At 49.4% G+C, this 24,107-nt stretch overlaps 1 protein-coding gene across 1 annotated transcript in view; it reads right to left on the reverse strand.

The window, feature by feature from the left end:
• PAPPA (pappalysin 1) overlaps positions 1-24,107 on the reverse strand; it is a 243,408-nt gene that overhangs the window by 52,903 nt on the left and 166,398 nt on the right. Inside the window, exons 11-15 of the mRNA XM_053204718.1 lie at positions 20,693-20,806; positions 19,650-19,785; positions 17,123-17,336; positions 7,608-7,776; positions 5,143-5,326 (exon numbers count right to left, since the gene is read on the reverse strand). Of these exons, the coding sequence (XP_053060693.1) occupies positions 5,143-5,326; positions 7,608-7,776; positions 17,123-17,336; positions 19,650-19,785; positions 20,693-20,806 (817 nt within the window). The remainder of the gene's footprint in view (positions 1-5,142; positions 5,327-7,607; positions 7,777-17,122; positions 17,337-19,649; positions 19,786-20,692; positions 20,807-24,107) is intronic.

Here is a 24,107-nt window from a genome sequence, read left to right on the forward strand (position 1 = left end):
GGGCCATCTTCTTGATGTTCCTCAAACCCAATTTGTCATCAATCCCATTTTGTAGGTGAGAAAACAGAGTCCCTATAAGGGAATGTGAGTCACTCAATCTAGAGTTGGGGCTCCCTCCAGGTCTGACTCCTAAGTGCTCTCTATCTCTCTCTCTCTTTTAAATGTTTGTTTGTTTGTTTGTTTGTTTTGAGAGAGCGAGCGAGCGAGAGACCACAAGGGGGAAGAGGCAGAGACAGAGAGAGGGAGACAGAGAGAATCCCAAGCAGGCTCTGCACCATAAGCAGAGAACCCAATGAGGGGCTTGAATTCACGAACCACAAGATTGTGAGCTGAAATCAAGAGTCGATGCTTAACCAACTAAGCCACCCAGGCACCCCACCTAAGTGCTCTCTTGACCCCACCACAGAGCTTTTACCCATGAGCACAGCCAAAGAACATGTCATGGAATCAGGAGAATTTGGATGAGTGGAGTATCTCAAAATCAAGAACTGGTCATACAATAAGATTCCACAACCTCCACCCCCTTGTCCAGAATGGTGCCCTTTGCTTCCACATTTCTTTACCAAGGGGCCCCATTCGTCATTCCGCACGTTAGACTCAAAGGAAAGAGGCTGTTCTAAGATGCAGTCACCACCAGAGACAACTAATGGAAAACTTCCCAAGAAGAGAGAGAAAGGAGCCTGCAACATTGCACACCTGCCATGCAGGAGAGGCTTGGGAATGCAAATGGCAGACACAAGGTAGATAATTCCACCAGATTGGTGGGCATGGCATGCCCAGCAAAGGGTCATATCTAAAGTCAGGACTCCTGCCTTCTGGCCTCAGTGCTAATGGTAATGTCTTCCTCTTTTGGGCCTCAGTTTCCCTATCGCCAAATTAAGTGATTATCCTTGATAACCTCTGGGCTTCTCCAAGTTCTGAGGTTCCAGTCTTCAGTGGGGTTCTGGGTTGAGGGACAGGCTTCAGAAAAGGTTAAAGGGCTTTAGCAAGTAAGAACAGGCTTGACTCTCAAAACCTGAGCAACTGCTCAGAGTGGAGCATGAGTGAGAAAGGAAGAATCATTTAACAGATTACATCTTAGCATTGCTCATGTCGAAAAGTGGCCTCGTAGGCAGCTGTGTGATCTTGGACAAATCTCTTCTCCACTGTGACCCTCAAGTCTCCAGGCATAATCTGAGTAGTGGTCTACCATCAGCACCCAGCAGTGGTTCGGACCCAGTGGCATCCTAGTCCATCCGGGGCCCTGACCATCCCAAACACCAGGGTGACAGATGGAGAAAGAAGCATTCTCTTAGGAGTTGTATGAGAATCTCTCTTGTAGGGGAAGGGTGACCCTGTTTTTTGTGGGGAAGATGTCCTGATGAGATCATTGGGACCCTCCAGGGCCTGGCTATCTGCTTCTGAGAAAGAAGGAAGGGTCTCCTCCTGAGACAGAAAAGAGAATGTGCAATTCCTACAGCGAGGGAAGTCATAACAGGCTCTGCAGGGAGATAGTTGGGGTGAGGAAAAGAGTTGAGGGCAGGTACGAAGGTTCACTGCTATAGGATGTGGCCACTCTCTTTGTCCACTCAGCTTACATCTCCATATTTGGTAATGTTTGGGAAATCAGGAAGTGCTCAATGATGTTGAGTATCTTCTGGAACCAAGTAAGTAGACTGAGTTTTCAATCTGAGGTTAAATAGGCAAAACAGACAGAAAAGGCAATAAAAGCCAGTAGTACAATGTGAACCTTTGAGAAAGACCTTTGTAGGATGAAGGCGTGCTCACTTTATTTTTTTAAATATCTTTTTAAGATTATTTACGTAAGTTGTCTCTACATCCAACGTAGGGCTCAAACTCAACCCTGAGATCAAGAGCCCCATGCTCTTCCACATGAGCCAGCCATGCTCCCCAAGACATGCTTACTTCAGAAGCCCCACTCCACGGTCAAGTGCACCCAACACAGTTGAGTTGAGGTTGATGACGTGATATAAGTAATGTTGCATTTTTAGCTCTTTAATTAAACATTTATGATTTTGAAGTTTTGTTGTTGTTGTTGAACTTTAGAATATACTTTCTCTCATCCATTTTTGTGGGTTCTACCTGTGCTTGTAATGCTCATTTAGTATAGTGCTTCAGTAGAAGTGACTCTAAGGCTGTGGGTTTGCAGGATATTTTGCATACATCTTAAAGAGGGCTCAGAATTTAAGTGAAAGTGGGGATATTCAAGAAAAATACCCTGGGAATAGAAAGTTAAGTGTTTGTTATATCAGTTCCCAGGGGCTACACTAGTAATTGCCTGTCCTGGGTGGTGGCTGCTTGTCTGATGACACTTACCTCCCAGGTTCTGGCAGGAACATGGAGGATGGAACCTGTCTCCACAGCTCCCAGGACTAAGGCCTCCATGGGATGAAGAGGTCAGGGCTGGGAGAGAGGTCATGGCACAGGTTCTCACAAGGATGCCCCTTGGGGAAGGGGCTCAGTATTCACTGAGCACTTTCTCTGGCTCTTGAATTTTATACACACCATATCTTTCAGTCCTCAACTGGACTCTTCAATGTGGTCACTCCTACTCTCATTTAACAGATGAGCGTATTGAGGCTCACAGTCATGAAATAGCTCTTCTAAGATCAACAGCTGGGGCAGAGCCAGAATTGGAATCCCAGTGTGTCTGATTCTAATGATAGTGTGCTTTTTGCTTACATTATACTGCTAGAAAAGGAAAAATGAAAGGAAGAAAGGGAAGGGAAATAAACAAAACATGGAGGGAAAAGTCGTTCACCTCCTTCCCCCCTCACTTGAGAAGACGGGCATCAACAAGGTCGAGAGAGAGGTAGCTGGACCTCCACCCAGTCCTTACTGCCTCCCACACCCTCGCAGATGTGTCATGGAGAAATGCTTCTCTGCATTCTCTGGAGAAGAACAAAGTTGGGATCACCAACTATCAAAATGGTGGTCCCTCTGGGCCTCATCTCCACAGCGGGGTCACCCCCCTTCTACCATAGTCAGCAGAGGAGCAGCAGAGGGTCTGAATCACTTTAAGAACCATTATTAGCCACAATGGGGGCTATAATAATCAATGCTAATTTGCACACTGCTGCTTCCCAGAGGCCCCTGATTGAGAGGAGAAGTGTGATTTCTTGGGCTGGAGTTATTAACACACGCCACATCTAGGCCAAGGGAAGGGCTCAGACAGCCTGAAAGGTGGGGGGCTTACAATTTCCACTGTCTCTTCACCTCTCCCCAGCCTATGTCTTTCGAATACCTTGCATGAAATGGCTATAGCTTCTTTACTCAAATCATGTTGGGTTAAAAATGAGGGGACCCAAAGGGTGCATCCCATCAGTGCTTCCTGTTTTTCTTTTGGGGTATTTTAGTGATATTGCTTGCTCTTTCATTCATTTCTTAAACATTTCCTGCAATATTACTTTTATCAATTTATCCAGCCATCCAGTCAAAACACTCTGTTGTGTCTTATTAAGTGCAGGTTCTGGGCTTGTTGACAGCAGATGTGAACATGGATTAGCCACAGCCACTGCCCTCCAGGAACTCATGTCCAGTAATCGTTGGAAACTCTGCTTCCCCCTGAAAATTTGGGGAAACTATTGACCCTCTCCAATCACCAAAATGCCTGCAACTCATGAATACATAACATTATATATAAGTTCAAGGGAATTCATAGACCTCATGCCAATCCCCCTGCATCCCATGGAAGTCCACTTATCCCCACTCAGTGGAATGATGGTAGGACCTATGTTTCGTGGCAGGACCCATCTGAGGGAGGACCCATGCTTGAGTGAAATATCATTTTGGGTGTCTCATAAAGGGACAATGTTCCCTCTGATAAAATAAGCAAAGGAGAGGATCCTGGCACCTCTGAGAAATGGGTATACAGATCTTCCTCAACATAGGACAGGTCACATCCTAATAAACCCAACACACATTGAAAACATTGTAAGTCAAAAATACATTTGTATTCCTAACCTACTGAACATCCTAGCTTAGCAGGTCTACCTTAGACATGCTCCGAACATTTACATTAGCCTACAAAGTGGGGCAAAATCATCTAACGCAAAGCCTATGTTCTAATAACATGCCCAATACCTCATGCAATTTCTTGAATACTATGCTGATGGCGGCAGACAGAATGGCTGCGCGGGGACAGAGTGGTTGTATAGGTATCAGTTGCAAGGTACTATGCCCAGCACCACAAGCTGTGTCAGACGACATCCTGCTAGCCCAGGAGAAGATCAAAATTCAGAATTCCAAGCACGGTTTCTACTGAATGCATGCCGCCTTTTGCACCGTTGAAGAATTGTAACTTGAAGCATCATAACTTGGAGATTGTGTGCATGTTAAAACCCAGTATTCCGACTGGAAGCCAAGGGCATTGGTTCTGAAAATACCACTAGCTTGCTCTGTGATTTTGTACATGTTCCTTCCTTCCTCTCACTGGACCTCAGTTTTATCATGTTTCCAAATAAGCACTTATTCCAAGAGCTCTGAGAACCCTTCTAGTCCTGACATTCTAGGTCACCCAGGCCGGCCTCTTCTCCATTTCCAAGATGTGGCCTCTTCTTCAGGAAGCCTGATTATGCCTCACTCGCCTCAACACCCCGATGTTGCCCAGGAGATCCCGGATCCCAGCAAGTGCTCCCCACTCACACCTGCTCCTCTCTCAGCTGGCCCTTCTTAAGGATGATCTGCGGCTTTGGTGACAGACACCAGCGTGGATCCCAGCCCAGAGAGTGTGGCCTCAGGCAAGTTCTTTAACCTCTCTGAGGCTCGATTTCCTCCACTGGAAATAACATGGGAATAATAATACTTATCTCTTAGGCTTACTGGGCCCTAATCCTATCCGGTGAACTAGTCACGTCACTTCCAAATGCTACTGTCTTAGAATCTTTTTTCCTCCTCCCTCCCTTATCCCTGCCCTCTCTCTTCTTTTCTGTGAGACTTGTCATATTTATCCCCACTCTACTTTCTCCTCGGCTGCACAGCCAGGCAGTTTCCATAAACTGCACTGGTGGAGGGAAATCAGAGGAGCAGATGAACCCCATCCAGCCCTTGAAAGTGTTGGAGACCCAGGGGAGGGCCTGGAGGCAGCCTCTGGGTTTCCCACTCAGGAAGCAGGGCCAAGCAGAGCCAAAGGGCCCTTGATACCTTTCAATTGCGCAGGGTGACGGCATTGGAAGGAGCACGTGCTACCAAAGGTGGTGCCTTTAAGGCAGGAGAAGGACGCGGCGTAGACGTGATGCTGGTCCGGGACGCCACAGTCCACTGGCTCACACGCCACCTGCTTGTTCCACTTGCCCTCGGTGCAGGTCACCATGACGCTGGGTCCCGTCTGAAAGGCAGAGGTGGGCACGGTAAGGGCATGCAGACAGAATCCCGCAGGTCGGAAGGCCCTCTTTTCCCCCAGCGACAGCTCAGAGTCTCATCCTGGCTCCAGGAGGCCACTGCTTCAGCTCACTTTTGACGACCCCCACAACTGTTTGGATTTGGTGTCTCAGTTCCCGTTCTCCAGACGCAGACACTGAGGCTCAGAGACATTGATTGGCTCCAAGTTACACAGCTGTAAAGAGGATACATGGGACTCGAACTAAAGGCTGCACTCTTAACTGCTCCCTGGAAAGTCTCCCGCATTAGTATCCCCATTGTGTTGCCGAGAATCTTAAGACTCAGACCTCTTGGAGCCTGACGACTTCTTTCCTGAAATAGCCTGTGAAATATGGCACAACAGTGGGTCACTGGCTCTTGGTCTTTGTATCTTTTCTTGGCTCTGCAGGAGGTAATAGGGAGCCTCTTGTTCTGTGTGGGCATAGCCCTGGGATACTGGAGGCCCGGATGTGAGTCCTTCGTGCTGAGTCTATGGGCAGGTCCCTCTCCTGACCTGAGCTTGCCCGCTCTCACTGAACCCAAGGATTGCTCTAAGAGCCACTCCCTGCTCTGAGATCTGATGGTTCAGTAGTTGAGAGAGATAGACATAAACAAGGAACAAGCCTGGGACAAGCGAAAAGAGTCGGCAGGGATTTGAACCAAACCAGAAGATGGCAGGGATGCGCAGGTGGAAGGGTGAGGCCAAGCTCCAGAGCCAAGGGAGGGACTGCCATCAGCAGCCCGCAGGCTGCCATTCCAGGAGGGAGCCGCCAGATCCCAGGGGACTGAGGATGCCAAACGTTGACCTGGGATCTTAAAAGCAAAGGACATTTTTCCCCTCCTAAGCACACATCAAAGGGAGCAGAGGTCCTTTGCTGCCAAAACAGCCTAATTGTTTCCACAGGAGTTCAGACCTGCCGTGTCTGACACGAGGAAGTAGGTGTCTAAGACAAGTGATCGAGGGCTCCGGGGCTCCCACGTGGGACTCTGTTCAAGCCCAGAAGCTCTACACAAAGGTCTCTCATAGACAAGTAGTGTGCGCTACGTGCCTTCAGCATGAAGGTGACGCCCGCTGGCAGGGTCCTGGGAAAGGCTGCATCTAGTGACAGAGCCCCTGGCACCCTCAGATCTCATGGCTTCACGGCCCCCTCACCCCACTCCCCACAGCCACCTGAGATCCCACGGCGGCACGTGGCTGAAGCAACATCCTGCCGCATCTCAGATCCACCCACGGCCATTCCCCTTGGGCAGCACACCTCCCTCTTCCACGAGCTCCTCTCATGACTCCTGAGGGCTCTCCCTGTGACCAGTGTCAACGCCAGACTCCAAGCCACCACCGAGTGGGCAGCCAGACGACCTTTATCAACCATGATCTGACCACATCACCTTCTTCAACAGCTCCCTGCTGCCCCGATAAAGATAAACCTCAAACTTCCTGACCAACCTAACAGGGCCTCACACTGGTGGATCTTGCTTGCCCGCCCCCCAGCCTCATTGCTTGGACGAGTTCTGGAAAGAAAGAATCGGTCTGCGGCATGCTGTTTCTCACCAACAGACTTCCATCCGCCATTTCTGCCTGTGCACAGAGCACCGATTTCTCCCTCCCCAGCCACACACCCTGGTGCCTATCTACCCAGTGGTTTTCAAGCCACTTCTTCCAGGGTGAGGCCCTCTGGGCTTCCACCACACCCTGCACTTGCCTTTACCCGTGTTTCTCACACTGTGAAGTCATTCCTCACTCCTTGTCTGCTCCCGGCAACAGTCACTAGGCTCCTGAAGAGAAGGAACTAGGTTTATCTTAGTGACATTTTTTTTCCCTCTCTCTAGCACCTAGTACAGCATCTGGTTCCTGGCGAACAGATGTATTACAATCTGTTTTACAATTACCATGAATGAGCGAACACCTCATTGTCGGAGGGCTCACCTCTTTCCAAAGCAGCCCCCTCAACTGAAGCAGAGCTCTGCCTGGGAGGATGTCCTTCCAAAATGCTCAGCCTCTGGTTCCACAGGTTTGTAACCCTCACAAAGACTCCGATACAGGTTGTGTGGAACGCTACCTTGCACGGGAACCATTGTCTTAGAAATTCCGGACCGGTGGGTTGACTCATTCAATCCACACATATTTACAAAGTATCTCCTGTGTGTCAGCACTGTCTGAAGTGCTGGGGATTCAGCAGGGGACACGCTCACCGCCCGGTCAGCCTCTCCCGGGCTGGAGAGGGGACCCTGAGCCCAGCACCTGTGCACACCTGGCTCTTGATGAGCTCGTCATCCCGCTGGATCTGGAGCACGTAGCCTGTCCGGCAGCTCACGGTACACCGGGCGCCGTGGTAGCGGTCGCTGCTGGAGCAGTTGAGAGAGGCGTTCTCCACCGCCAGCTCTGGGCAGTCAGCGGCCTCACATGCGAAGTGCACACAGCTGGGGAGGAAAGGAACAGGAGGGTCAGAGGGAGTTTCCCTGCAGGATGACTGCATGCCAGCTGGAGGTAAAAAGCTCAAGGCGTCCCCCTCCAAACTTTTGGGATCTGAGACAGAGGAGAGGGAGAGGTGCCGGCTTTGGTGAGGAAGACTCTGGAGGCAGGGGCCACAGTGTATCACAGGGCATGGTTTATGGAAACAGAGAAGCCAGGGTTCAAACGTGGCAGAGAGCTGTCTGTGTTATTCATCTTCAAACCTCACAGAACCTCGGTTTTTCCATCTGTGAAATAGGGATCATGATCACAGCAAGTACACACTGAGTCTCTCACGTGCCAGGCACCAAAGACGAACAGCAGACTCTCCGTATTCTGTAACAATACTCACTTTCGAGGGCGGTGGTGAGAAATCAGATAGGTCAGGAAAGGCACAGAGCAGAATTCCCGGCACGTAAAGACACTCCCTAACTGGCAGCTAATGGTATAAACAAGTCTATGCTCTATAACCTAGAAGCTGTGTGACTTTGGGCAAGGTACATCACCTCTCTGAGCTTCAGAGCACTCTCAGATTTGGCCAACCCGTAGGGTCATGAGACCCAACTGAGGTGCTGATTGTAGAAGTCTTTTATAAACTGTAAGGTGACTTCTGGATTGTCAGTAAAGCTGTTCAATGATTATGCCTTGCTTCTTGGTGTGGCTGCTCTTCTAATCTTGCTGTCGATTTGAATTCTACCCACATGTAAATTTGTATAGGAAAATTTCCCCTGTATTCCCTGTGTTCCCAGGGGAGATCCCTGGCAGGCCTTCTGCCCTCCTTTCTCTGACTGGCCTCACGCTTCACGCATTGAAAGCATGGGGTCCGGGTACCCACCATGTGCTGGAATGTGTGCTAATCCTTAAGGAAATGGAAATATAAAATCCCTGTACTGCATGGTCTTTCCCCTTATGTTTACTGTTACACAGACACTCAGTAACTTTAGCGACTATTCACTGATTGCTTATGTACATGAGCTCACTCCATGCTCACAACACCCCTATGAGCTAAGTGTTATTCATTTTATAGCTGGAAAAATCGGGGACCGGTGAGATCAAGTTACTTCTGTAACTTCCCACCCAGATGTGTGGCTCCAAAGTCCTTGTTGTCAACCTTGCCCCTCACCTGGACTAGAACTTTGCTGAGGGTAGAGATAATGCCTGTTTCATCTTGGGGTACTCTGCACTGCGATAAAGATGCTTTGCATATGGTAGGTGCTTCTTAGTAGCAAGAAACAAGTGGGGGGGGTGGGGGTGGGTCTCGCAATTGCTGTTAAGCACTTTGAGGAGGCTGAAACGTTCACCGGGAACACAGAAAGCTTGTAGGGGGCAGTTTTCTCTAATGTTTGCCTCTCTGACTATGTCCACACCAATGACGGTCACAGGGTGTGCACAGAGAGCTAGGTCTAGATGTGCACTCAGAGCCTCAAGGCTTTCACTTTCCTGTGTTTATCTAGGAGACAGGGAGTAAGTGGTGGCCAAACCAGCTTAAGAAGAAATTCACAATTTTTTTTCTCTTGGTCCCCATTTCAGGAGGGGACCACTGAGGGTTTTACAGGAAGATAGCTACCCATCTCCATGCTCTATGTCCTGCTCAGAAGTATGGGGAGAATCAAGGGGTAAGGGTGGGGGATGAGCTAACAGCCTCCAAACATCACAAATTCACTTTTTAAAATACTCGGAAAAGGGAAGCGTTTTAGGCTTTAGACCCACACCCACGCGGGCTTTGCAATCCCCACATAACCCCCTTCCCAAAGGCAACGCGTGAGAGGGATTAAGTGACACTTGCTGAGATATTCGATTCTCCGCCCTCCTTTCTACCCCCCCACCCCACCCCCGACAGTCTCCCCTGCATTGTGCCATGTGGAGGCCTCTAAGAGACTATAACTCTGGAGTCAACGCAAGGGCTCTGACACCAAACAATGCATCTGTTCACGGTGTGTAAGCGCCGGGGGCAAGAGCCACATGGTTCCAATTTAAATAGATTTACTCTGTAAGCTACCAGCTCCTGAGCTAGTCTTCTGACCTATGCCTTACAGTGCGGCCATGCTCGCTCTGTGCTCCCAGGATGACGGCCAGGGGGCTCCGGGCTGCTCTGGGCTATGGGGCCACAAAGGTAAAAGCAGCCTGTACCTGCCCCCCACCCCCATGTCTCTGCACATTAATGTTCCTCGTAAGAAAAGGGATAAACTGAAACAATGGATTTCCTACAATGGAAAAGGCACAGGACTTAGGAACTGGGCAAATCCGGCCTCTACATCCAGGAATGCCCTTTATCGTTAACCTTGGAAAGTTACATAGTACATTGAGCCTCAGTTTTCTCCTCCGTAAAATGGAAGTAAGAAGGCAATTTCTCTCTCAAGAGTATCAACAGGGTGACAGGTCAGCCACTCATTCATCTATTCCACAGACCTTGGGTGGGGGCCTCGATGCACACCAGACACTGTTGTAAACCCTGTGGATACATGAAAATTCCTGCCACCTGTGTCTTTGAGGAAGAAGGACATGCACCCCAGAAAAGTCATAAAGAAGCCTATTTCAGGCACAGAAAGGGCACTAACAAGGAAATTATAGAGGACGACTGTTGGGGGTTGGGGGAAAGGCACCATGTGCAGATGGGTCAGGGGGAGGAAGCCTCCATGAAGAGGGGACATAAGAACTAAGACCTGGATGAAATGAAGGGATAAGCCAAGCAGAGGTGTGGAGCAGAGGGAATCCCAGGCAGAGTAAAGAACACATGCAAAGGTCCGGGACAGGATGGAGCTCAGTGTGTTTGTATAATAGAAAGGCCCATGCACAAGAAATGCTTTGGAAACTATGATATTGGCAAGAGAAGATGGTTTCTCTGGCTCTCTCTGCTGTAGAAGGAAAATATCCCCTGGTACATGAATTATCTGACCAAAAGGTTTCATGGCCAAAAGAATAGGGTAGCATTGGATTCATGAGAAGTCAGTTTTCTTTTCTTTTCTTTTTTTTTTTAATTGCAGGACTTCTCAGAACCTTGATGTGGATTTCCAGGAGGGGCTAAGACACACATCATTTTCCAAATTCTGATAACCTTTTCCAGTGTGTCATTTCTGGATTAGTGTCCTCCAGAGAACACTGTGGGGACTGAGGCATCCCTGCTTTTTCAGCACATCTGTGCATGCCTGGCTCACAGGCTTCAAAACAGGGAGAAAGGGGGAAGGGAAGGGAATCCGTGCCAGGTATGAGCGCCTGTGTTTTACCTACATCACCTGATGTGCATCCTCACCATAACTTCTTGAGGTAGTACAATTACTCCCATTTTCAAGAAGAGGAAAGTGAGACTCAGTGAGTTTAGCTGGCTGGCCAAAGGTGCTCTGTATGGACAGAATGTCAGTGCTGTTGTGCCGGCCTGTCCCCTAAGCCCCTGCTCTTCTCTGCATTCCCATCAGCTGGAAGGGCTGTATGAACACGTTGTCCAAAAATGATAAACATTACCCCAAATACCCCTCCCAAATAACTCCCTGACACGGCCCTGTCATTTCTAAAACACAAAAACAAAAATCAAAACAAGGAGAAAAGAAAAACCTCTGTCTTCATTTTAAAAAGGGGGCGGGTGGGGCTCCTGGGTGGCTCAGTCTGTTCAGTGCCCAACTCTTGATCTCGGCTCAAGTCATGATCTCATGGTTCATGGGTTCAAGCCCCTCATTGGGCTCTGCACTGATGGTGCAGAGCCTGCTTTGGGTTCTGTCTCTCCTCTCTGCCCCTCCTCCACTTGTGCTCTCTCTGTCTCAAAAAATAAATAAATACATTAAAAAAAAGTCTTTAAAAAATGGGGGAACGATTTAATACCCATGATGGGCAACAAAAATAAGAAAGAAAAAAAGAAGACACTTCTCGGAGTAAGTTGGCTAATCCAAGGGATGGGGGAAGGGGCTTTTATCAATGAAATTCTCACAGGTGGGTAAAGGAGGAGACACACATCCCCCATACAAAGATATGTAAATATTTTTTCCCTATACATATATATATATATATATATATATATATATATATATATATATATTTAATATGTTTACTTATAGACTCAAGTTTCGTATAAAGGTATATCGTTCAGTGATTCAATAGCCAACCCCCAACTGCTGTCCCCTCTGCCCAGGGAAATGGCCCCCAGTCATGCATAACAGGATCCAAAACTGCTCAACCAGGATCCAAAAGACCAGCACTGGAAGGGCTGCTGAGGGTCCCGTTCCTGGCTGTGTCCCTTGACTCTTGGCCCAAGTCCTGTAGCTACGCCGTGGGGAAGGGGGATAATAATAATCCCTGTTTATACATCACTGTGGGTTACCTCAGATGGAGACCACAGAAAAGTCAGCATGTCCACACTGGAAGTGAATGGAAGACACTCGTGGCACCTTCCCAGCGCTGCAGGGTCACTGGGAAGGGAGACTGAGACAGCGATGAAGATAGGGCTCCTTTTTCCCTTCCAGGGAATGCAGCGACTACTGGAAGGGAATCCTGAAAGGCTCTTGAACCCTGGAATCCTAGAAGCCAGAGGCAGTGGCCCAGGGGTGATGAGGCCCCGTCAGATGCCTGCAGGGTGGGGACAGCAGTGCGTTGTGCGGGGCGCCCGAGGGAGGGGCGGCTGGCTGAGCAGCAGGTCACTACTGGCGCAGGTGGCCCATGGCACCGACCCCATCGTGTCTCCAATCTGCCGATGTCTTTACTATGAACACTCCTGACGTTTACATGTTGGCAACTAATTACAGAAGACGATTAACGGGGGGCAAATCCACGTTGTTTGTGGCCTCATCGGGCCAGTGTGGCAGGAATCTTGAAACTTCAGATGAAGAGGAACCTGCTTTGCCCCGGGAGGCCTGAGAACTGGATTCCGATGCCAGTTCTGCTGCTAAGTGGCCGGGTGGCCTGAGGAACTCCCTTCCCTTGCCAGGACCTCATGAGAATGTAGAACCAGACAGTATCTTAGAGGCTTCCCAGCTTTCAGGGACCACAGTTTTATGGAGACAAAACAATAGAGGTATCTAATTTCACAGCCCTTTGGAAGGGGGAAAAACAGACTTTGATAATCCCAGTTATTGAAAGGACACAGAAGCAGAGGAAGGCCAGTAGACATCTGACAGGAGTGGAGATTAAACAACATCTGGGAGAAGAGTCAGGAGCATCTGGTACCTTCCAAGAGACACACATGCTCAGCCACAGTGGTTCCATCTGCAGATGTGTCCCCCAGACCAGCGACTCCCAACAAGCATTCTGAGAGGTGCTGATCCCTTGTGGGCTGGCCAGTGTGGGGGAGCCTGTGGTCTCTGGCCATAAGAGGCTTCTTGCTGGGCTGCAAATCTCATACACGAATTCCTATAGAGTCATCTGATGGAATGGATAGTCACGTGTGGGCTCCTGGCAGTGCACAGACTCTGGGGATGCTTGTAGGCACATCAACTTACCCCCACCCCACCCACAGTCTAAGCCCACACTGGCTACAAAGAGTCAATCTGGCCACAGGAAGAATTTGTTTCCTCCTAGAGTTGGCTTTCTAAAAGTTAGCTCTCTAACGGAACTGTCCTTCTCTGGGTGGGCTGGCATGGGGGAGTGGGAAGAGTTTCAGGTAGAGGAAGGAAGGAAGGAAGGAAGGAAGGGAGGAAGGAAGGAAGGAAGGGAGGGAAGGAAGAAGGAAGGAAAGAAGAAGGAAGGAAGGAAGGAAGGAAGGAAGGAAGGAAGGAAGGAAGGAGAAAAGAAAGAGGAAAGGAAGGAGGGAAGGAGGGAGGGAGGAAGGAAAGAGGGAAGGAGGGAGGGGGGAAGGAAGGAAGAAAGAAGGGAGGGAGGAAAGAAGAAAGGGAGGGAGGAAGGAAAAAGGAGGGAGGGAGGAAAGAAAAAAGGAAGGAGGGAGGGAAGGAAGGAGGGAAGGAGGGAGGTAGGAAGGAAAGAGGAAGGGAAGGAGGGAGGGAGGAAGGAAAGAGGGAAGGAGGAAGGGGGGAGGAAGGAAGAAAGGAGGGAGGGAGGAAGGTAGAAAGGAGGGAGGGAGGAAGGAAAAAAGGAGGGAGGGAAGGACAGAGGGAAGGAAGGCGGTAGGAAGGAAAGAGGAAAGGAAGGAGGGAAGGAAGGAAGGAGGGAGGGAGGGAAGGAAGGAGGGGGGTGGGAAAGAGGGAGGAAAGCAAGGAGGTAGCAAGGAAAGAGGAAAGGAAGGAAGGAAGGAGGGAGGGAGGGAAGACGGAAGGAGGGAGGAAGCAAAGAGGGAGGGAGGGGGGAAGGAGGGAGGAAGGAAGGAAAGAAAGAGGGAGGGAAGGAGGGAAGGAAGGAAGGAGATAGGAAGGAAAGAGGAAAGGAAGGAGGAAAGGAGGGAAGCAGGGAGGGAGGAAGGAAAGACGGAGGGAGGGAAGGAAGTGACACATGAAGGGAAGGGAAGGGAAAGGGGAGAGGAAGAGAGTACTAATTGTATAAGCACATGGCTCACTGAATTTTGTAATAAACTGTTCAATTTCTGTTTAGAACCACAGGATAGATAGATAGATAGCATGTGTGTGTGTGTCAGACACACAGGAGCCTCGATCCATGGTGTGGCTTTCCTCACTGAAGAAGCCTCTTAACCCACTCACCACCATCACGACGCGCCCCCGTTGTCCCCCCTCCCCCTAGGTGTGGAGCTGGGCTTGGGCTAGAATCCCTCAACTGGACCTCTCATTTGAAAGCTGATCCTGTTTCCTTGGGCCTCTGAATTTATTCCGAGTGCTGCACCGGGACTGGAGACCCTTGAATCTAGGTCAGAACACCCGCCCGAATGGATTTTGCTGTGGTGACGCTTCTCCCAGGGCAGCCCACTAGATATCATGCAGCTCTCGGGAGAAGAGAAGGAAAATGAGGAGGGAGAGGGTGGGAGAGGAGGCAGAGTGGGCGGAGAGGGAGGGGAGACAGCAAGAAAGAGAATCCGTGGGGTGGGGACGAGGGAGGGGTGGAGGGCTGGAGGCCAGGAGGCCAGAACAGCCCCTTTCACTACCTGGGAACCAGCTGAGAGTCAGCGGGCCGCTTCTCCTAGAGCCAGCTGAACTGTGTGCTATAAAAAGTGATGCTATTTACCTTGGTGTTCTGAGAATGGAGAAAAACATCCCACGGTTTTTTACAGTTGTTGCTTATTTCTCTTTTCTTCCCTCTCAGTTTGTTTGTTTTCAGGCACATTTATGCGGTCCTGGCTATTTGGGTAAATGCCTCTTCAGCTCTCCAGGGGCAGCTGCCTCCTTCTCCGACCCCTCTTGCCCCCTCAGAGCACTCGGGTGAGGGGTGGGGGGGTGTCCCAGCACCCCCGGCCTTGGCACTGGGGGCTCCGCCCATCTTAGCCAGGTCCGCGCGCAGGGCTGAGCCGCTGAGACCCTCAGAGCCCCAGCTCGCTCACGTCCCGCGGTTCTTGTCACGAAACGCTCACACATGAGCATTCCTGACAAGTCCTCTCGTCTCCTAGATGTGCTTGGCTCTGTTGAGCGCTTGGCTCTGGTGGCTTTTCGGGGCACACGAAGCAGGATTTTGCCTCCTACTGCCTGGACCGCCTTGACTCACCCTCTCTGTCCATACCTCGCAGGACAAGTGTGATAACGAAATAAAATAATGAAATAAGATAACGAAACACGTTGCTTCCTTTCCCCTGCATCTCAACCCTCCCCATTCTTGGGAACTACAGACTGTTTGAATTGGAAAGAACCACAGAGAACATTCGATTCATCACCATCATCCCATGGATGGGGAAACTGAGGCCCAGAGACATGGTATGACTGGCTCACAGTCGTACAACTGGTCAGAGATGGGGCAATGCTTTGTCCCCGCTCAGTGCTTCTCAGTCACGAGTCCAAGAACTCAACAGATATTAAACAATTGATTTGTTTCTGAGGTTAAACACTTGTAACTGTTTACTTCGGACACAGGAACTGCTAATTAAGAATTCAAAGAAGCCAGTTGTTGGCCTCAGTCAACTTGCCCATGGTCCCGGTGGCTGGTTAAGGATGGGAAAGCATTGCAGAAAAGGTCTAATGGATTTGCATTTCCCATCGACATTGTTTCCCTGGGTTCTGAGAATTAACTTATTTTTATAGTCTACAGAGCCAGGGATGAAAAAGCCCTTTTAGTGTGAAATATAACAGTGGGTGATATTTAAGGAGCTCTTTTGCCTCCGAATGATTGCGACAGATTTTGCACAACAGAAGCTAGAGACAGTGGGTGCAAAACAATGTGGGTTTTGCAACCACCTTTTGTGTCCCCTGTGGTGGCAAGGGCGTGGGAAAGGCAGTGGCCACCCCCCCACCCCGCTTTCCTCTCCTTGCTCCCAGGTATACAGGGCTGGACTGGATTGCCTTTCAGAGCGTCTCACTCTGGAGGAGCCCACTGGGACTCCCCCTGTCGTACTGTCTCCTTCTGGATCTCATTAAACAAACGTGAGAGGTGCTGTGTGAGCCTGGACCCACCCTTCCCCTTTCGGGGCCCTGGAATCCTAGAGGGTAACACAGGCGTTTGAGACACTCCAGATGTACCCGATGATCTCCAGGGCTTCTTCCAGCTAGAAGAATTTCATGCAGAGAAGCCCCACTGTCAGATCAGAAAGTGGCCATAAATATTCTGTATTAATACATCAGCCTTGCACAGTGCCTAACGGTCTACAAGAGGACTTTCATCTACGGCGCACCATTCAGCCTTCATGACCACCTGGTGGGATAGATATCATCCTCCATTTATTCCAAAATAGGAAAGGAAGACTCAGAAAAGTGAAGTGACTTGTCATGGGCACACAGGCAAGAAGGGGAACGTCCAAGCCCAGGTCAGAGTATCACCAAAGCTCATATTCTTTCCAGGAAAACACCATGCTCTCTTCTCATCGGACGACTAGACCACTCAGGGGCTAGGTTTGGGGAAGGTGGAGAGATTTCCCCATCACTGAAACACACAGTAAGCTGGGATGAAGCAAACAGCAGTCTCCCTCCATCTGCCTAACTATTCCAGTATTTCAGAGCTGGAAGAGAGCTAATCCACCTGTCTTGTCTTTGTTCAAATGCGGATGCTGAGGCCCAGAGAGGGAACGCGATGTGTACCATGCAAGCAGGCCACTGTCAGCGCCAGGCCTGTGAGCCAGGTGAGGGGGTCTTTCCACCGCCCATTCCTGCTTCCCTCCCTCACCCCTGGAATCCGGAGACGCGCAGGCCTCCCAGGCCCACAGGCAGAGCCAGCCAGAGGCCAGAGGATGGAGAAGGGAGAAACACGCAGACTTTTTATAGCAACACACGCATCTAGGCAGTTCCAGAAGGCGCCCATCTGCTTCTGGCTACAAAACGGCCCAGGGCGATCAGACCCAGGGTCCCTTACCTCTGCTCGGCAGGGCTGTAGGTCTCCCCTCTCTGGCAGCTGCTCAGGGTGATGGGGTCAAAGTTGTCGAAGGAGCGGAGGGCCACCCCCGAGATGGCGACCAGGGGTGAACTGAAGCTCACACGTACCGCCTGGCTGTGGTAGAAGGGCTGGCTGAGGTCATGCACCACAGGGATAATCAGGGGATTGTTCCTGCAGCTCAGGACATGGAGGCCTGTCAGGAGAGACAGAGGGCCGAGGGGCCAGGCTCATTACTCAAGGCCAGTCACGCCCTCCCCAACGGGCCCTTCCCGAAGCCCCCAGACCCTTTCATGTCACTGCACAAAAGCACCATTGGGTGGCCAGTGGGGATTTTGAGTTTGATTGAAAGTTTCTTTGTCTGCCTTTTTCTCTTGGTTCCAAATCTTTCCAATCCCTTTGCCTCCCTGCCCCCTAAGCTTTCTTGTCACCTAGCGCCCACAGCCTCTCTCCCTCCCCCAATGGCCACCTCTCAGACTAGCATCGCTGGCCCTGACCACCCTCCCACACTGCATGAGGGCTGCATGGTCTGAGTTGCTAGTTTTCAGGCTGCCTTCCCCATCCGCCATAAAGATGGTGGAAATAATTCACAGCAACACGCTCTTTCCAGAGTAAGAAGCCTGCTCTCATGTTTAATCCAGGAACCGGGGAGCAGCCCTGTGAGGTAGGGACCTCTGCACTGATTCAGCAGAGGTAAGACTGAGAAGTGAGGGCAGAAGGTGGTTTTCCAGGGGCACACGGAGCAGCCAGCAGGGTAAAGTCTACATTGAACCCAAGCTTGCTTCAGCTCTCGGTTCATTCTAGAACAGGGAGCAGGTCCCCAGGCTTTGAGAAGGAAGGGAGAGGGGCAGGGAGAAAGGGCACACCCAGAAGAGAGAAGGGGGCAATGGGGTGGGATGGAGTTGGAAAAGCAGACACTGGCTTTGGTGTCCAATGGACCTTGGTTCCAATCATGGTTTAACTTGCCTCTGAGGGGACTATCACATCCTAATGATGGGACTCCAGCAAGCTCCTCAAACTCAGTTTCTGCCTCTAAAATCAAGGATGATTCTAGGCACATCCCAGCAGGCCTGCTCTGTTGGGATGTTTAGCTCCCAATCCAGAAGGGCCCCTGCTGTGGTCACTCAGAATGACAAGCGCTCCGGGGGGGGGGGGGGGGGGCGGGTAGCAGGATGCTGAGGACAGGGGACACTACAGGGAGGGACAGGGACACGTGCAAACCTCAGACATGAAGCAGCTTCTGTGGACTGGACTTTCCCCACTCCTCAGAGCCCTTAGCAATGCCAGGACAGCTATGAAAATATTTGCTTCTCACTTAGGGAAATTTCTCAGGCATCCGGATAAGTCCAGAGGGGTTTTCTTTCTCCTTCCTATTAATATGTGCCCCCTTTGCCTCTAAAACCAACTAAATAAATAAACATAAAAACAAAACAAAAACTCTCCCTGCCCCCTTGGCTTCTGCTTGACCTTGCAATGACCCCTTGCCTGCTGGCTTCATACAGGTCTTTGAAATGAGCTCCCTGCAGAACAGTGCAGGCAGGGGTTTGAAGCCCGACCTTCTAGGCCAGCCTAGAATTCCAAACACCTGGCGAGGCTGCCCAGAGGTAAACTGGAAATGTGGGAGGGGATAAGAGGACATTCCCAGTGCCAGCTCCTGTGTGGGGCACAGTCACAACAGTCCTAAGTAATACCTCATTTAATATCTCGTGATTTCACTGTCATGATAAAGTAGCACCGTGGTCCCTACTGTGCCTAAGAGGAAAGTAAAATGCCAGATGAGGTGCTCGGAGGTCAAGAAAAGCGTTCACCTTCCTGCGCTGTGTGAGCAGAGGGATGGGAGTCAAGCCTGGGCTGTCAGCTCCGGAGCTGGGGCTGTGTCCCGTGCACCATGCATGCGTGGGTGTGCAGAGGGATGTGCATGTGACAACTTGACAGTGCTGGTCCCAGTTCTCCCACAGCTGCTCAGCAGGTAGGACCTGACTCTTCTGCCTTCCCACCCCTGACACGGACCTTGTCTTATTCCTGCTCCTACAGGGAGCAGGGCTGGTTGTGCTGGAGACATGGCTGCCATTGTCAGGCACTAAGGGACACCTCCAGCTACAGGGTAAAGAGCCATGGCTACAATTCCAAACACCTGGCTTCTCCAGTCTTCCTGGTCGCTGCCATGTGACCGTCTCTGGGTCTTAGGGACTGACACCTGGAGGAATGGCCTTTGTTCAGTCTCCTTCCCAGGGTCTCTTGAGGATCACATGGGGTGCCTAAGGTTAAAGGTGCCTCGTCAAAGGGAGCTGTTGAAGGGAAGACTTTGGCAGTGGCCCCTTATGCCCATATCTGCCAGATCTAGGATTCTCTGGATACACAAAAGCCTCCTGATTTGGAGGGCAACCAGAATGCCAAACAGAGAAGCAAGAAAGAGGAAAGGGGAAGGAAGAACGAGTTCTCAGCTGCCCCCCAGACCACCCCTGGGCAGATGTGGTACCAAGGGCAACATGCCTGAGAACATGCTCACCCAGATCGTGGCTCTGGTCTTTGGTGTCAAACAGCTGGACGCTGATGGTCTCCTGCTTCTGGTCCCCATAGTATGTCCCATCAGTCACCAGGTGGACAATGACAGCAGCAGCAACCATTGGCTGAGAAAAGTATGCCTGAAATGCAGGAGACATGGGAGGGTCCCTCGTGAGCTCAGGCACATGGTAGGGAAGCAGCTGTGGGGCAGGGGTTTCAAGGAGAATCTTCCATTTCAGGGACTGGGACACTCATTGTGGGGCAGAGAACCTCACAGTGAAGAGCACAGGCTCTGAGGTCAGAAACTCTGTTCCATCCGGGTTCTGCTCTTGCTGAGCTGCGTGACCGTGAGTGGTAGCTCTGCCTCTCTGGGCCCTAATTCCCTCACCTCTAAGTGATGTATCAAGTAAATAACTGTATCACAGGATGATTGTGAGGCTCCAATAAGATCATGGGAACAAAGTGGCACAGACTAAAAGCACAAAAGAGGTATATTATTTGTCATTTCTCCATGCTAGCCTCTGAGACAAAGCTAAGTAAGACACAGCCCTTGCTTTTCTGCAGACTATGGAGCTCAAAGTAGGTCAGTAGTGTGCAAACCAAAAGTCACCATAATCCCTAGTCAGGAAGATGGCCCCAAAGACAGCAATATAATACCAGGTGACAAGTGCCATCCAAATGATGACCAAACATGTACAGGACCAGAAGGGAGAGAACAGTCACTTCTCTCTGTGGGGATCAGCTAAGACTTCAAGGAGAAGAAGACAATCTTAAAAGGCATTGAACAATGAACAGAAGGTTCCAGGCATAGAAAACTTATCCAAAATCTTTGTCAAAACAAGAATGACTAGGGGCACTCCATGAGCAATGAAGGGATTCTATTTCAGGAAGCATCCTACTGCTAAGTGTTTTGTTCCTTGTCCTTATAATTAACACCCTCAGTGAGTAGACAAACCATCTTGAGAAAGGGTCACAGGAGTTGGTGCTTCCTGGGGGAGGGGGGTGGTCACTGCTGGAGATTCTAAGGCTCTTCAAGCTTTGGCTTACCCGGAGCCAGAAAGTGGTCTGAGCCAGCTGGGAGTATGGGTAGCTGATGGTACAAGGGTACCAGGCATGCTGGGAAATGCCTTCACTGAGATCTATCACCTTGGTTCGACACACCTGAAAAAAGATAAAGAAAAAAATGTTTTCAAGGGTCTGAGAGGTTGGATTAAGTTCAATTTGATACATGTTTCCTATCCATCTATTTTTTTCTTAGCACCACAGGAAGAAACGGGGATGCACAGATAGGGGTCATCCGTTCCAGGAGCCCACGTCCTAATGTAGAGCAGGGAATCTCAACACTGTGAAGGAAACAGCAGATAACACGTTTGGTGGGAGACGCAACAAGGGCATTCTCATGGGGACAAATCCTGCAGGAGTTGACATCTGAGTTGGGTCTTAAAGAATAGACACAGGGGAAGGGTACGGCAGATACAGGGAGCAGGAACAAAGGCTTGGAGGAAAGCAGAAACCCAGAATGCTTAGGCTGTGGTAAGTTGCCTGGTGTTCTTAGAGCTTGAGCAAAATGGCAGAAAAGGCAGGACAAGGGGTTGGATCTCACAGTCTTGAATACCAAGCCGACCAACTTAGAACAAATCTGTAAATCGTGTTCAGAGCTGTATTAAGAATAAAGAAAAGACTATGACAGTATGAGCCTATCCTCCAGTGGCCATTCCCCCTACATTCTCAATGACATATGTAACAAATGGTGGTTAAAAAAACACGAAGCAAACACAGACAAATAGAATTCTTCAGACTTAGGGTTTCTTGTGTATTCAAATATGATTTCATTCATTGGTTCATTCATTTATTCTAGTCATATTTATTGGGAAACTGCTACGTGCCAAGCACTCCAGGACAAGACAGATGCTGAGGGGCTCGCAGTTGACAACATGTGCACATAGTTATCATGTAGGCACACACAACTGTAAAGTAGAAAACAGAAGAGTTCTATGATGAAAAAGGGTAGGGGCAACAGACTTGTTCGTGAGATGGCTCAGGCCTCTTGCAGAAGGCCATCCCACATTTGTGTTTTTCCTCTGACCTCTAATGTGGTTTCCTCTCTCAAAACTCCCCTGTGGATTTGGGCCTGTCATTCCATGCATGCAGGGCTCAGAGGACTTATCTGCAAAAAAAGGCTGACCTAGCAGACGCTAAGGCTCTTAGAAGCTGTGGGAAAAAAAAAAATAAGATACTATCGATCATAGTAAACAATAATACATGTACAACAAAAAAGAGGGGAATAAGAAAAACTATATATAAGGATCAAGGATATCTATCCCAGCAATATCTGTAGTAGCAAAAGACTGGGCATAGTTTATATGTTATCTGTTGGGGAAGTGATGCATCAAACAAGAAATATTCACGTGACATATTTTTATACAGCAAAAGACTACTAAGAGGCCTGAATTAGATTCATACACAGGGATGATACTAGAAATATTCAACAACAGGTCTGGTATGGGTCCTGGCCACTCAAAATGGAAGCCCTACTCCTGAGTTCAAGATAGCAATGGAGAGATTGCAAGAAGCATAATATTGAGTTAAAATAAAAAGAAAGGAATGGGGGTGGCTGCGTGGCTTGGTCAGTTAAATGACTGACCCTTGGTTTTGGCTCAGGGCATGATCTCACAGTTTGTGGGTTCAAGCCCCATGTGGGGCTCCGCGCTGACAGAGCAGAGCCTGCTTGGGATTCTCTGTCTCCTCTCTCTGCCCCTCCCTTTCTGTCTCTCTCTCTCTCAAAATAAATAAACTTAAAAAAAAAAAGGAACGAAGTGTAAATGGACAAGTACAATATGATGCCATTTATAAAAATCACACAAAGCGAGGGACAGCTGGGTGGCTCAGATGGTTAAGTGTCCAACTCTGGGTTTTGGCTCAGATCATGATCTCACAGTTTTCGTGAGTTCGAGCCCCACATGGGCTCTGTGCTGCCAGTGCAGAGCCCGCCTGAGATTCTCTGTCTTTCCCTCTCTTTCTGCCCCCTGCCACCCCGCTCACACTCTGTCTCTCTCAAAATAAATAAACTTAAAAAAAAATCACACAAGGCAAAACCATATATTGCCCAGAGATTCCTGTAGATGAGTACAGAAGAATTAAACAGGTAGTAGAAAAGTCATACATCAAATTCACTAGTCAAAGTCAAGATAAAATACTTGATGTGTGACTGTCTGCAATTTACAATTGCAATCATCAATGCTTTGGTATTTTTTTAAATGAATTTTTGGGTTGGAGGAATTTTATATCTACAGAAAAGTTGCAAAGGTCACACAGAGTCCAAATGAATCCCTCATCCAGTTTCCCTTCCTGCTAACATCTTCATCAATTCATTCCTGAAACCCCAAAGAGAGGAAGATAAGTCACTTAATCAAGTTTGGAGAATCGTGGAGAAGTCACCCGGAGAGTGACGTGCGGTGGCATACTGGCCTCATTTAAGGAGACCCTGGTTTATCTTACACATTTGAATGTTGGATTGAGTCACAGGTTTTCAAGGTGTCACTTGTGGATTCACAGGGTTCCTTGGAGGTGCCAGCCTGGGGGTCAGGATGTGAGATCTGCCCCCTTTCTGCCCCTCTGCTGCTCCACTTGTAGCATCTCCACTCCTCTGTCTTACGTATCAAGCTGCCTTGTAATATTTCCTTTAAGAAAAGATCTTTACTGCTTTAAGAACATTGAAGAGTGTTGAAACTCATTTATTGCCAAAGTTTCCCTCCCCCCTGCCCCAAGGAAGCCAGTGGGTCCTGGGCATACAGTATGGCTTTCCCAAATGTCACAGGAAACATCTTAAGGAGAGGAGAGAGTATGCCAAACATCAACCATCTCATCGGCTTCTGTTATTCAAATCTCTAGAAGCCTAATACCAAGGAGACTATGGGCAAAATGGCCACTTTAACAGGCTGGAAGACATCTTCAAGTTTATTTATGTTTCTCAAAAACAACTGGGACCTAGCTTAGGCAGATCTGCCAGTGGATTGTGTTACATTTTACAACAGTGCGAGACTTTGCATAAACTATCTACGGCATTTGAAATCCAGGCCAGCAATTCGACATGTATCATTTTGGAATTCCTTCCCCTTGTGTTCTGAGCCGCCTGTCCCCAGCAGAGTGTGGTGGGGCACATCTCTGGAGTGCTACAGTTGGGGGCAGCGGGGGGGGGGGGGGGACTTATCTCTTCATCTAAAACATTCACGGTCAGGGAAGTCTTCAACAGGAACAAAGCCCTCTTATTGCTTAAATACATTTTCCTCTTATCTCATCAGCTCTATCAGCACCAGACAGGGCTTTAGAGGTACACACTGATGTTATTTTATTCTCCTGTTTTCCTATTTAGTTTGTGTTTGTTTCAAGCTGGCTGCGATCCTGACCAGGGACAGTCAAAGCGGATCAGGGAGGAACAAACAAATCCAGCTGAACCTTTGCC

Source organism: Acinonyx jubatus, chromosome D4, assembly GCF_027475565.1.
Source record: "Acinonyx jubatus isolate Ajub_Pintada_27869175 chromosome D4, VMU_Ajub_asm_v1.0, whole genome shotgun sequence".
Classification (NCBI taxonomy): Eukaryota; Metazoa; Chordata; class Mammalia; order Carnivora; family Felidae; genus Acinonyx; species Acinonyx jubatus.